The sequence below is a fragment of the Chelonia mydas genome, chromosome 13, assembly GCF_015237465.2.
Source record: "Chelonia mydas isolate rCheMyd1 chromosome 13, rCheMyd1.pri.v2, whole genome shotgun sequence".
Classification (NCBI taxonomy): domain Eukaryota; kingdom Metazoa; phylum Chordata; order Testudines; family Cheloniidae; genus Chelonia; species Chelonia mydas.
Window position 1 is genome coordinate 39,784,261 of NC_051253.2, and position 14,045 is coordinate 39,798,305.

At 58.9% G+C, this 14,045-nt stretch overlaps 1 protein-coding gene across 1 annotated transcript in view; it reads left to right on the forward strand.

Annotated features, from left to right (window-relative positions):
• Nucleotides 1-14,045, forward strand: part of LOC102948216 (myosin-6) — a 34,514-nt gene continuing 20,469 nt past the window's right edge. Inside the window, exons 1-13 of the mRNA XM_043527135.1 lie at nucleotides 1-65; nucleotides 395-428; nucleotides 684-885; nucleotides 1,231-1,374; nucleotides 2,308-2,464; nucleotides 9,129-9,156; nucleotides 9,270-9,378; nucleotides 9,552-9,644; nucleotides 10,241-10,304; nucleotides 10,498-10,596; nucleotides 10,774-10,877; nucleotides 11,458-11,596; nucleotides 13,042-13,160. Of these exons, the coding sequence (XP_043383070.1) occupies nucleotides 685-885; nucleotides 1,231-1,374; nucleotides 2,308-2,464; nucleotides 9,129-9,156; nucleotides 9,270-9,378; nucleotides 9,552-9,644; nucleotides 10,241-10,304; nucleotides 10,498-10,596; nucleotides 10,774-10,877; nucleotides 11,458-11,596; nucleotides 13,042-13,160 (1,257 nt within the window). The 5' untranslated portion in view covers nucleotides 1-65; nucleotides 395-428; nucleotide 684. The remainder of the gene's footprint in view (nucleotides 66-394; nucleotides 429-683; nucleotides 886-1,230; nucleotides 1,375-2,307; nucleotides 2,465-9,128; nucleotides 9,157-9,269; nucleotides 9,379-9,551; nucleotides 9,645-10,240; nucleotides 10,305-10,497; nucleotides 10,597-10,773; nucleotides 10,878-11,457; nucleotides 11,597-13,041; nucleotides 13,161-14,045) is intronic.

Here is a 14,045-nt window from a genome sequence, read left to right on the forward strand (position 1 = left end):
AGGGGGGCGGAGGGCCCCGGGTGACACAGATCGCATCAGGGCTCCGGCTGCCCCACCTGTCTCTGGTGAGATGCGGGGCCAGGTCACCCGCGGGGGGAGGGAGAGCTGGGGATGGGGAGGATGGGGTGGGAAGAGGGGGGAGTGGGGGTGGGCAGGGAAGGCTCTGGGTGGGGGTAGCTGGGGCTGGGCGGTAGCGGGGAGGGACACTGCCTTGAGGGAGTGGGGGGCGGGAGGTGGGAAGGGGGTTAGGCAGGGTGCAGGAGGGGGCATGGGTGGGATGGGGGGATTGTTGGGCGTTGGAGGAGAGGCAGGGTGGGAGGATGGGGAGGGGGTTTGGAGAGGGGGCTCGAGGTGACTCTAAACTGCCCCCATCTCTTTCTCACTCCCCCCCCAGGTCTTTCCAATCTCTCCTGTGAAACTCTAATTAGGTGAGTCTCTCACACACAGAGAAGGGGAGGGGGATTTAGGTGGGGCAGGCGGGACCCCAGGGCTGGGAGGGGGGGAAGCAGCAGGGGGCGCTCTGCCCAGGATGGGGCGGGCCTTGGCAGCACAGGGGGGTTCCCAGGGCTGGGAGTGAGGGGAGCCCAGCAGGGGGCACTATCTCTGGGCTGGTGGGGGCTCTGACCGTGCAGGGGGGAGCCCACTCTCACTGCCCAGCTCTCTCCCCCCCTCCCCCATCCCAGCATGGGTGATGCCCACATGGCCGAGTTCGGGGCGGCTGCCCCCTACCTGCGGAAGTCGGACAAGGAGCGCCTGGAGGCACAGACCCGGATCTTCGACATCCGCAGCGAGTGCTTCGTGCCCGACGAGAAGGAGGAGTTCGTCAAGGGAAAGATCGTCAGCCGGGATGCGGGGAAGGTGACCGTCGAGACCGAGAACCGCAGGGTGAGGCCGGGGATACCGGAGTCGGGGGCAGGTGGGTGAGGTCGGGGGTAGGGACAGTGAGGAGCCAGAGGTCGAAAGCGAGGCTAGGGTAGGGGTGGTGAGAGGTCAGAGGTCAAAGGGGAAGATGGGGCAAGGGATATTAGAGACTGCAGTCAGGGGCTAGAGGGGAGGACAGGCTGTGGGGCACCAGGGGTTGGGGTTAAAGGCCAAATAAGGGGAGGAGGCTCAAAGAAACAGAGATAGGTGGTGCTGGTCTGACCCCACAGCTTGCAGGACGGCAGGGTGCGGTTGGGTGGAGGTAGCACCACCCCCCATTCCCCCCCATGACTCTCTCTTCCTGCCCAGACGGTGACGGTGAAGGAGTCGGACATCCACCAGCAGAACCCGCCAAAGTTCGACAAGATTGAGGACATGGCCATGCTGACATTCCTGCACGAGCCGGCCGTGCTCTACAACCTCAAGGAGCGATACTCTGCCTGGATGATCTACGTGAGTCTGGGGGGTCCCCTGCAGTCCCCTCGCTCCCCCACACCCACGTTGCTGGGGTACCCATAGGGTGGGGAGCTCCTGGGGTCTCCACCCTGCATTATGCCCCTCTGGGAGTTGCTGTCTTCTAGATCGGGGGAGCATCATCTCCTTCCTAGAACAGGGGGAGTAGCCTGCTGTTCTAGATCAGGGTGGCATCATCTGCCATTCTACATCAGGGAATTCCCTCCTGTTCTAGATTGAGCAGGGTGTTCTTGAACCTGTTCTAGACCACGGGGGTCACCAGCTCCTTGTTAGATTGGGGGTCTGGTGGTGTCATCCCCTGATCTAGATCAGAGAAAAGACCATCGCTCCCATTCTAGATCAGAGAGTGAGCATTGTCTCCTGTTATAATTCCTCCCCAATCTATCAAGTCCTGTTCTAGATCAAAGGACGTGACATCGTCTTCCTTTCTGGCATCTCGTGTTCTAGATCAGGGGAGGGTTATTGTCTTCTAATATAGATAAAGGAAGGAGTGTTTTCTTCCATTCTTGATGGGTGGGGCTTGTCTGTAGTTCTATATTGGTGAAACAGGTATGTCTCTGGATCTAGATCAGGGAAGGGGTGTTTTATCCCATTCTAGATGGGGCAGGCGCATTGTCTCCCATTCTAGACTGGGGAGATGGATGTGTCTCTGCTTCTAGATCAGGGAAGGGGCATCATGTCCAGTTCTATACCGGAGACAGTGCATCATCTCCCATTCTAGATCAAGAAGGGAAGTGTCACCTGTTCTAGAACAGAGGAGGGAGGCTGCTCCATAGCACTGACCCTCTCCATCAGTTCTCACTCACTGTAGGGTAGGTTCTAATCTCTTTACCATGGGCCTTCCCCTGCTGCTCTGGCTGTTCTCTCTGGCTCTCTCTCCATCCTTCCCCCTGTCCTGTTCCCCCTCTCCAGACCTACTCGGGGCTGTTCTGCGTGACAGTCAATCCCTACAAGTGGTTGCCGGTCTATAATGCGGAGGTGGTGGCTGCTTACAGGGGCAAGAAGAGAAGTGAAGCCCCGCCCCACATCTTCTCCATTTCTGACAGCGCCTACCAGAACATGCTAACGGGTAGGGATTTAACCCTGTCCTTAACTATACCCCTAACCATAAATATAATCCTAACTTTAACTCTACCCCAGCCATAACCCTATCCTTAACTATACCCTGTCACGGAGTCACCAAGACAATGCTCTGGAACTACTCCCTATGAAGTGAGTCAGGGAGCCTCCTCTTTCGGAGCGGACTGTCTCCAGGGCAAGAAGCTCACACGGCTTCCACCTTCCTGAGTCTGACCTCAGAGCATTCAGCCTCCCCTGCCCCTCCGTGTGCTTCCCCCAGCGAGTCCACCCGGTGTGGGATCCTGCACCCCCCCTCCGCAGTCAGACGTGACTCTCAGCCAGGGTAAAACAGAAGGTTTATTAGTTGACAGGAACATAGCGTAGGACAGAGCTTGTTAGCACAGAAATCAGTGACTTTCAGCCAAGTCCATAGAATCTCAGGGTTGGAAGGGACCTCAGGAGGTATCTAGTCCAACCCCTGCTCAAAGCAGGACCAATCCCCAATTTTTGGCCCAGATCCCAAATGGCCCCTTCAAGGAGTGAACTCACAACCCTGGGTTTAGCAGGCCAATGCTCAAACCACGGAGCTATCCCTCCCCCCTGTGCACCAAGCCAGCTGAGAGTGACTCGCCTCTAGCTGCCTGGCCCCTGGACTGCCCGCTGCTCCTCCCCCGGCCTTTGTCTCGCTTCCGGGCCAAGAGTCACCTGGTCGCACCCCTCCTGGGTCTCAGGTTATGAAGGGGCGGCCAGAGCATCCCTGCAGGCAGCTGGAGCAACCCGCGCAAAAGTCACACACCCTTATTCCCATCACCTAGACATTGGAGCAATACACAGGGAAACTGAGGCACGCACGGCATCCATGCAAACAGTAAGACTCACATAGGCTCACATACAACATAACAAGGGACAATCCCCACTGCGTCACATCCCTCCCCCTTTCGAGACTGGACTGAGCAGGGTCACTTTAGCCAGTGACCTGGGGAAGTTCAGGCCTCCCTCTCGGGACAAAGCATCAGCCATAACATTTGCTCTCCCCTTAACATAGACCACCTCCATGTCAAAACCTGGGAGGACAGACTCCACCTCAGGAGCTTGGCATTGGCCCCTCTCATCTGGTGCAGCCACGGCAGGGCGAGTGGTCCGTGTACGCAGTGAAGCGTCACCCAAAGAGATCCGGCTGCAGCCTTTTAAGAGCCCGCTCCCTGGCCAGGCGTTCCTTCTCTGTGGCCGCGTAGCCCTGCTCCCGGGGCAGCAGCTTCCTGCTCAGGGACATGACGGGGTGTTTCTCCCCTTTGCATTGGCCTGCGCTGGCACCGCACCCAGCCCTTGTCTGGGGCATCGGTGAGCACCATAAAGGGCTTCTCAAAGTCTGGGTTTCCCAGCACCGGGCTGTGACCAGATCCTCCTTCAGAGAGCAGAGAGCCCTCTGGCACTGCCCAGTCCAGACCAGCTTGTCCGGCTTCCCCTTCTTGCACAGCTCAGTGATGGGAGCTGACACAGAGCTAAAGTGGGGCACAAACCTCCGGAAGTGCCCCACCATCCCAATAAAGGCCTGGGTCTGTTTCTTAGTCTGGGAGCAGGCCAGTCTCTGATCACCCCCACCTTGGCTGGCTCTGGCTTTAGGTGACTCAGCCCCTCTTCACCTGGGACACATGGTCCTCCCAGGTCTGGCTCATGGCACAGATATCATCCATGTACACTAGGGTAAAACTCTCCATCCCCCTCAGTAACTGATCCATCTGGCACTGGCAGGTGACCAGAGCCTCCTTGTGGCCGAAAAGTAGGACAGGGATTTGTACAGCCCCAAAGGGGTGTCAAAAGCAGGTTTCAAGCTGGCGTCTGGATCCAAAGGCACCTGCCAGTAGCCTTTGGTGAGATCCCTGGTCATGGGGTACTGAGTCCCTGAGTCCCCCCCAACTTGTCTAGGATCTCATCAGGCCTAGGTATGGCAGGCACCAGACATGGTGATGGCACTGAGCTTCCAATCGGCCGCACGGAATGGGATCAGCCCATCTTTCCTGGGGACCAGCACCACTCGGCGGATGGCTGGATCACCCCTAAAGCCAGCATGTCTCTGACCTCCCTCCAGGGCCTGGGCTGTGTTCCCAGTTACTCTGAATGGGAAACACCTGATGGGAGGGCTGGCTCCCGCCTCCACCCAGTGGTCAGCTCAGTTAGTGAGCCCAGGCCAGTTGGATCTGTGATCTCTGTCTGCTGGGCAGGGGTGAGCTGGTCAGAGAGGGGAACTGACTCCAGCAAGGGGCCGGCTCCTGTCTCAGGGAAGAGACTCATCAGGGGATCTTCCCCTTCTCTCGCTGGCCACACACGGCCAGCACCAGCCTCTCCTGTCACGGTACGGCTCCATCATGTTGACCTGGTCCCCTCGGTGGCTGTGAGCCCAGCTGGGCAGGTCCACCACATCGTTCTCCTCATTCAGCTGCTTGATGACCGTGAAGGGCCCGTCCGGGGCAGCTTGCAGCTTATTCTTCCTCACTGGGATGAGACCCCTCACCTGGTCCCCGGTGCCACAGGCTGGTGGCCGTACCAGACCTTCTGCCTCCCTTGCGCCCCGGCTAGGTTCTCGCTGGCCGGACCCATGAGCTCAGCGAGCTTTTCCCGGAAAGTCAGTCCATGCTCCACCGCTGATTCTCCATCGGGGGAGGCCTTCCCCTCCCATCCGTCCCTCTCCAGCCCAGGGCCACCTTCTGAAAAGGCTCCTCTGTGACAGGCAGGTGTCTCAAGGCTGCTTTACCCTTGTCCCGGGCCTTTTGCACCTCTGGACAAGGCAGCCGTGCTTGGCAGCTGTCCCGCCCTGGCTGTGGTTCCCCACACTCAGCTGGGGTCTCTGATCCCCCTGGGCTCAGCTTTGCCCCGGCTGTCCCATTGGGGGCCAGCAGCGAGCCTGCTGCTTTGCTCACCATTTCAGAGCCAGTGTGAGCCACCTCCCCCGTGTGCAGGGGGCGGGGAGCATCTCTCTGTCCCATTCAGCCCCAGGGCTCTGGTTGCAGGCAGGCAGGTATCCTGAGCCTAGCAGCGCCTCTGCCCAGCCATGCTGACCGCTTCAGTCTCAGCCGATTGGTTCCCTGATTCAAATTCAGACCCTCGGCCGTTACAGGAGCCGGGCCTAGATCCTGTCCCAAAGAGACACAGTCGTCCCCCAACAGGACCTCACAGCCGATATCCTGGAGAACCCCAACGACCAGCCAGCCCCACCCCTCCTGGGTCTGCACAGGGATCCGGGCCATAGGCAGGGTGAGGAGCTTCCTACCTAGGACCTTCACCCAGGTCACCCAGCCCCTCAGCATCTGGGGGGCTGCACCACCTGGGGCCTGACACCAGTTCTCTCTGTCCCAGGGTCTGGCCACCCCAGGAATGTCTCCCCATTGACCATCACCTTCCGCTCCCACTGGGGTCCGAGGGGCCTGAGCCCAGGAGGGTCCATGCAGACAAATATGCTGGGGCCGAGAGTGGGAGCTAGTCGCCCACCCCGCCCATCCGGCTAAACAGCTCTATGGCCTTGGGACCCAGGAAGGGGGCTAGACACAGAGCCTTTCCGCAGGGCCAGGCTGGTTCCAATAGCCAGCCTTCCCAAAGGCCGCGAGACAGGCATCTATATCTCCCCCTCCTTAACCCGGGGCAGCAATTTAGTGTCGAGGTTCCCTGCGGAACTGGCACCCCGGGGTCCATCTCGACTCATCCCTGGATGGGTCCTTCTGCCTCTCAGCTCAGCCTTCGCCAGTTCCTGCTGCCTCTGTCTCTTCTGCTGTTCTGCTTCACTCCTTCCCTGCCTCTCATGGTCCTCTGACTCCTTCGATCTCAGCTCCAATTGCATCCGTCTCAGATCCACCGACGGGGAACCCAGTGAAGACCCCCAGCTGGTTGGGGACACAGGTCTCTGGATACCCGGCTGTTCCCTGCCTCTCTCGTGGCCCCAGGTGGGTCAGGAACCGGCTCCTTAGAGTGATTCTCCTCTTCCAACTGAGCAATCAGCTGTGCCTTAGTGAGCTTTCCAATGGGCAGCCCTCTCTCTGCACAGCTCTGCAATGTCCTTCTTAAGCAGATGGTTACAGGCCATCACTCCGCTGTTCCCAAGTGGCCATGGACTCACAGACTCGTTTTCTTTCAGCTCCCCATGATCCCCGGGAGGAACCCTTCAGTGTGACAGCCCTTCTCGGGGGTCCACTCTCTTGGGGTTAAACCATAGACTCCTCCACCTCCTGCCTCCCGGAGCCTCCAGCACGCCCGTCTCTCACTAATCGCCCTTCCTTTTACTGCTCCCCAGTCACTTACTGCAGGATGCTCTGTCCACGGGGTGCAGTTTATCCCACCACTGCCACCAGTTGTCACAGTCACCAGGGCCATGCTCTGGGACTGCTCCCTACTAAGCCAGCCAGGACTCTCGAGGAGCCTCCTCTCTGGGAGCAGCCTGTCTGCAGGACACACAGCTCACCCGGCTTCCACCTTCCTGGGTCTGACTTTGGAGCATTCAGCATCCTCTGCCCCTCCCTGCGCTTCCCACAGCGAGTCCTCCCAGGCGGGGTCCTGGGGAAGCCAGGGGGTCCTGCACCCCAACTCCACAGTCAGAGATGACTCTCAGCCAGCCAGTAAAGCAGAAGGTTTATTATCAGGGGTAGCCGTGTTAGTCTGTATCCACAAAAACAACAAGGAATCCAGTCTTAAAGACTAACAGATTTATTTGGGCATAAGCTTTCGTGGGTAAAAACCCCACTTCTTCAGATGCATGGAGTGAAAATTACAGATGCAGACATAAATATACTGACACATGAAGGGAAGGGAGTGACCTCACAAGGGGAGAACCAGTGCTGACAGGGCCAATTCGATCAGGGTGGATGGTGTCCACTCCCAATAATAGATGCGGAGGTGTCAATTCCAGGAGAGGCAAAGCTGCTTCTGCAGTGAGTCAGCCACTCCCAGTCCCTATTCAAGCCCAAATCAATGGTGTTAAATTTGAAATTAATTTTAGTTCTGCTGGTTCTCTTTCAAGTCTGTTTCTGAAGTTTTTTTGTTGCAGGATGGCTACTTTTAAATCTGTGATTGAGTGTCCAGGGAGATGGAAGTGTCTCCCGCTGGCTTTTGTGTGTTACGGTTCCTGATGTCGGATTTGTGCCCATTTATGCTTTTAAGTAGGGACTGCCCGGTTTGGCCAATGTCCATGGCAGGGGCATTGCTGGCACAGGATGGCATCTATCACATTGGTAGACGTGCAGGTGAATGAGCCCTGATGGGGTGGCTGATGTGGTGGGGTCCTCTGATGGTGTCGCTAGAGTAGATATGGGGACAGAGAAGGCAACGAGGTTTGTTACAGGGATAGGTTCCTGGGTTAGTGTTTCTGTGGTGTGGTGTGTGGTTGCTGGTGAGTATTTGCTTCAGGTTGGGGGCTGTCTGTAAGCGAGGACTGGCCTGTCTCCCAGGGTCTGTGAGAGTGAGGGATCGTTTTCCAGGATAGGTTGTAGATCCTTGATGATGCGCTGGCGAGGTGTTAGCTGGGGGCTGTACGTGATGGCCAGTGGCGTTCTGTTCTTTTCCTTGTTGGGCCTGTCCTGTGGTAAGTGATTTCTGGGTACCCTTCTCGCTCAATCTGTTTCCTCACTTCCCCAGGTGCGTATTGTAGTTTTCGAATTGGCCCTGTCAGCACTGGTTCTCCCCTTGTGAGCTAACTCCCTTCTCTTCATGTGTCAGTATATTTACGTCTGCATCTGTAATTTGCACTCCATGCATCTGAAGAAGAAGGTTTATTAGTCGACAGGAACACAGCGTAGGGCAGAACTTGTTAGCACAGAAATCAGTGACTTTCAGCCAAGCCCATCTTGGGGGTCGGGGAGCCCAGAACCAAGGCTCTGGCCCTCCCCCTGCGCCCCAAGCCAGCCCAGACCGACTCGCTTCCAGCTGCCTGGCCCCTGCCCTGCCCTGCCCGTTGCTCGTCCTCCGGCATTGTCTCACTTCTGGGCCAAGAGTCACCTGGTCACATCCCCTCCTAGGTCTCAGGTTACGAAGCGGTGGCCATAGCATCCCTGCAGGCAGCTGGAGCAACCCCCGCAAAAGTCACACACCCTTATTCCCACCACCTAGACGTTGGTGCAATACATAGGGAAACTGAGGCACGCACGGCATTCATGCATAACTGTAAGACTCAGGCTCACATACAACATAACAAGGGACAATCCCCACTGCGTCACATCCCCCTAACCATAACCCTAAATATAACCCCAGTCTTAGCTATACCCCAGCCATAACTATAACCCTAAGCCCCCAACACACACACCCTTCTGCCTCACCAAGAACACCTACCAACACAAGCTGAGAGGTGCGTCTCCCCGACACCCCACCCTGTCCCTGACATCACTCTCCTGACCCACACACCTGGGCACCTCCCTTCCCTCCTACCCCCCCCATCCTTCCCACCCCCTAACTGACCCCCCAATTCCACCCACCTCCCACTCCAGTCGCTCCCCTCACCCTCTCCTTGTCCCGTACCCCTTCCTCATCCACCCTCCCAGACCTAATGCCCCCTTCTGCCTTACCCACTCCTTGTCCCGGCTCCCTCCCACCCATTCCCCCTCCCTCCAATCCCAGCCACCCCATATCTCCCTCACACCCCCTGCCACCCCCCTATTCCCCCACGGCTGCCTGCTAACCCCTCTTCTCTCTTCCAGACCGAGAAAACCAGTCCATCCTCATCACGTGAGTACCTACCTTCCCCCCACCCACCCCACCCCCTGTCCCCCTGGAGGCCCCAGCTGCCTCCTGCCCCCCTGCGCCACCCCCATCTCACTCACCTCCTTCTTTCTCCCCAGCGGAGAATCCGGCGCAGGGAAGACGGTGAACACCAAGCGGGTCATCCAGTACTTTGCCAGCATCGCGGCCATCAGCGACCGCAAGAAAGAAGGGACCAGCGCCAACAAGGTGATACCTCCGCCCTGATGCTGCCCTGCCGCAGACCCCCCCATGTTTTAGCTCAGTACCTCCCAGTGCTGCAAGCTTCCCTGTGACAGTGCCCCACAGAGGGAGGTATGGGGAAGTTGTGGGGAGGATCTGTAGCCAGTTCTAACCGCCCCCCTTCTGTTTTGACCCTCAAGGGGACCCTGGAGGATCAAATCATCCAGGCCAACCCTGCCCTGGAGGCCTTCGGCAACGCCAAGACCTTGCGGAATGACAACTCGTCCCGATTCGTGAGTATCTGGGGAGTCTCGGCGGGGCTGGGGGTGAGATGTCTGGGTGTTTCTGTGGGTGTGTCCCGGGGCTGTACCTGGGGGAAAGGGAGGCTGGAAGGCAGAGGTGTCTGTGTGGGCTTGGGATCACAGGTGCCAGCTTCCTCCTTTCCCCGAAGGCGGTTTAACCCCCGCTCCACCCCAGGCCCCACCCCCTACTTCACCCCTGCCCCCAAAGCTCCACCCCACCCTGCCTTTTCCCACCCTCTTCTGCCCCCTCCCTGAGCACGCCCTGCCCCTGCTCCTCCCCGCCCCCCAGCACCTCCTGCATGCCCCTGAATAGCTGAGCACAGTGGGCGGGAGACACTGGGAGGGATAGGAGCTGATCGGTGGGGTCGCCCGTGGGTGCTGTGCATTAATTTTTTTCCATGGGTGCTCCAGCCCTGCAGTGGTTGCCTATGGGTGGGATGACAACAGGGAGGGAGGGTTTGTGGGGCTGTGTCTGGGTGTTGGGCAGATCTGTGGGACTGTCTGGGTTAGGAGGCATCTGTGGGGCTGTCCTTGATGTATCAGCCACCTCCCCCACTGGACACACCCCACACATTCTCTTCCTCTAGGGTAAATTCATACGGATCCACTTTGGGGCGACAGGGAAGTTGGCTTCAGCTGATATCGAGACCTGTGAGTGAGAGGAATGTCAACGTTCTCAGCTGTCTGTCTCTTCATCCACATCTATCTAATCTCTCTATCTGTCTATCCATGCCCATCCACCCCATCTATCTATCTATCTATCTATCCCCATCCACCCCATCCACCCCATCTATCTATCTATCTATCCCCACCCACCCCATCTATCTATCTGTCTATCTATCAGATCTCTTGGAGAAATCCCGGGTCATCTTCCAGCTCAAGGCAGAGAGGAACTATCACATCTTCTACCAGATCCTGTCCAATCAGAAGCCAGAACTTCTTGGTGAGTCAGTGAGGGGGCAGCAGTGGGAAAGATGTCCCATGGCAAGCGGCTCTTCTCTGAGTCCAGGATCAGGGCCCACTATGGGCTCTGAGGAAATCCTGGAAATCAGTTCAGCCATTAACCAACCAACCTTCCTTCCTTACTTTCCCCCCAACCTGCCCACATCACCCGGAGCAGACATGATGCTGATCACAAACAACCCTTATGACTACAGCTTCGTCTCCCAAGGAGAAGTGACTGTTGCTTCTATCGATGACTCCGAGGAGCTGATGGCCACCGACGTGAGAGACGACAGGCTGTGGGGAGGAGCAGGGAGAGACCTGGTGTCAGGGTCCCGGGGGCGAGGCTTCACTGGGTGATGATACATTATGCGGGGGGGGGGGGGGGGCAGTTACCATGACAGGAAGTGTGGGTGTGTTGACAGACATCTGCAAGGATGGATGAAGAGTTGAGTAAATGGATGGATGGATGACTGCACAGTTGGATGGATGGATGGGTGGATGGAAGGAAGGGTACATATGGGGATGGATGCATGGATAGAGGGGTATCTATAGGGAATAATGGATGGGTGGTTGGTGTGTGTTAGGATGGATAGAGGCGTGTATGGGGAACAATGGATGGACAGTTGGTGGGTGGATGGAAGAATGTGTGTGGGGAAGGAAGGATGGATGGAGGACCTGTGTGGTGACAGATGGAGGGACAATGGCATGGAAGGATGGGGGGAATGAGGACTCAGCCCCCACCCCCACACTAAAGAGTCTCCAAGCCCCTTGAGGCACGTCATGCAGCGTTGGGGTTGGAGGAAAGGCTGCCCCTGAACCTGATCCTCCCTCCCTTCCCTCCCCCTGCCTGGGTCCCCAGAGCGCGTTCGATGTGTTGGGCTTCACACCCGAGGAGAAGGTCGGGGTCTACAAGCTGACGGGAGCCATCATGCACTATGGGAACATGAAGTTCAAGCAAAAGCAACGCGAGGAGCAGGCCGAGCCTGATGGCACCGAGGGTGGGCAGAGGGGAAGGCACAGGGGGCGGGATGTGGGACACTGATGGGGACAGTGAGCCATGCAGGGAGGGACCACTGGGGGCATCCGGGGATGCAGAGGGAGGAGGGACCACCAGAAGACAGCGGGCAGATCCAGGGAGTTGCAGGGGGGGAACACTCGGCAGGAGGTGGGGTTCAGGGACCGCAGTGGGTGGGGGTGGTCAAGGGGGTTGAGGTGATGGTGGTGTGGGGAGGGACCAGTGGGAGGCGGACGGGGAGGAGGCAGGGTGGGGGTGGTCAGGGGGTTGAGGTGATGGTGGTGTGGGGAGGGACCAGTGGGAGGCGGACGGGGAGGAGGCAGGTGGGGGTGGTCAAGGGGGTTGAGGTGATGGTGGTGTGGGGAGGGACCAGTGGGAGGCGGACGGGGAGGAGGCAGGGTGGGGGTGGTCAAGGGGGTCGAGGTGATGGTGGTGTGGGGAGGGACCAGTGGGAGGCGGACGGGGAGGAGGCAGGGTGGGGGTGGTCAAGGGGGTTGAGGTGATGGTGGTGTGGGGAGGGACCAGTGGGAGGCGGACGGGGAGGAGGCAGGGTGGGGGTGGTCAGGGGGTTGAGGTGATGGTGGTGTGGGGAGGGACCAGTGGGAGGCGGACGGGGAGGAGGCAGGGTGGGGGTGGTCAAGGGCGTTGAGGTGATGGTGGTGTGGGGAGGGACCAGTGGGAGGCGGACGGGGAGGAGGCAGGGTGGGGGTGGTCAGGGGGTTGAGGTGATGGTGGTGTGGGGAGGGACCAGTGGGAGGCGGACGGGGAGGAGGCAGGGTGGGGATGGTCAGGGGGTTGAGGTGATGGTGGTGTGGGGAGGGACCAGTGGGAGGCGGACGGGGAGGAGGCAGGGTGGGGGTGGTCAGGGTGTTGAGGTGATGGTGGTGTGGGGAGGGACCAGTGGGAGGCGGACGGGGAGGAGGCAGGGTGGGGGTGGTCAGGGGTTGAGGTGATGGTGGTGTGGGGAGGGACCAGTGGGAGGCGGACGGGGAGGAGGCAGGGTGGGGTGGTCAAGGGGGTTGAGGTGATGGTGGTGTGGGGAGGGACCAGTGGGAGGCGGACGGGGAGGAGGCAGGGTGGGGTCAGGGGGTTGAGGTGATGGTGGTGTGGGGAGGGACCAGTGGGAGGCGGACCGGGAGGAGGCAGGGTGGGGGTGGTCAGGGGGTTGAGGTGATGGTGGTGTGGGGAGGGACCAGTGGGAGGCGGACGGGAGGAGGCAGGGTGGGGGGGGTCAGGGGGTTGAGGTGATGGTGGTGTGGGGAGGGACCAGTGGGAGGCGGACGGGGAGGAGGCAGGGTGGGGGTGGTCAAGGGGGTTGAGGTGATGGTGGTGTGGGGAGGGACCAGTGGGAGGCGGACGGGGAGGAGGCAGGGTGGGGGTGGTCACACACAGAGCTGGGGGTCACTGACCACATCTCTCCACCCGCAGATGCAGATAAATCTGCCTACCTGATGGGGCTGAACTCGGCCGACCTGCTGAAGGGGCTGTGTCACCCCCGGGTCAAGGTGGGGAACGAGTATGTCACCAAGGGGCAGAATGTCCAGCAGGTGAGACCCTGCTCCCCTCCTTCCTTCCTTCCCCCCTTCCTTCCTCCCTTCCTCCCTTCTTCCTTCCTTCCCCCTCCCTCCCTTCCTTCCTCCCTTCTTCCCTTCCTCCTTCCTTCCTTCCTCCCTTCCTCCCTTCCTTCCTTCCCCCCTTCCGTCCTCCCTTCCCCCCTTCCTTCCTCCCTTCCTCCCCTCCTTCCTTCCTTCCCCCTCCCTCCCTTCCTTCCTCCCTCCTTCCCTTCCTCCTTCCCTTCCTTCGTTCCTCCCTTCTTCCTTCCTTCCTTCCCTCCTTCCTTGTTTCCTTCCTCCCTTACTTCCCCACTTCCTCCCCTCCTTCCTTCCTTCCCCCCTTCCTTCCTTCCCCCTCTCCCTCCTTCCTCCCTTCTTCCCTTCCTCCTTCCTTCCTTCCTTCTTCCTTCCTTCCTTCCCTCCTTCCTTGTTTCCTTTCTCCCTTACTTCCCCGCTTCCTCCCCTCCTACCTTCCTTCCCCACTTCCTCCCCTCCCTCCTTCCCCCTTTCTTCCCCCCTTCCTTCCTTCCCCCTCTCTCCCTTCCTTCCTTCCCCCTCTCTCCCTTCCTTCCTCCCTTCTTCCCTTCCTCCTTCCTTCCTTCCTTTTTTCCTTCCTTCCTTCCCTCCTTCCTTGTTTCCTTCCTCCCTTACTTCCCCGCTTCCTCCCCTCCTACCTTCCTTCCCCACTTCCTCCCTTCCCTCCTTCCCCCTTCCTTCCTCCCCTCCTTCCTTCAACTCTCCCTTCCTTTCCCCCTTCTTCCCATCCTTCCTTCCTCCCTCTCTTCCTTCCTTCCTTCCTTCTTTCTTTCTTTCTTTCTTTCTTTCTTTCTTTCTTTTTTCTTTCTTCTTCCTTTCTTTCTCTCCCCGGAGCTCACACAT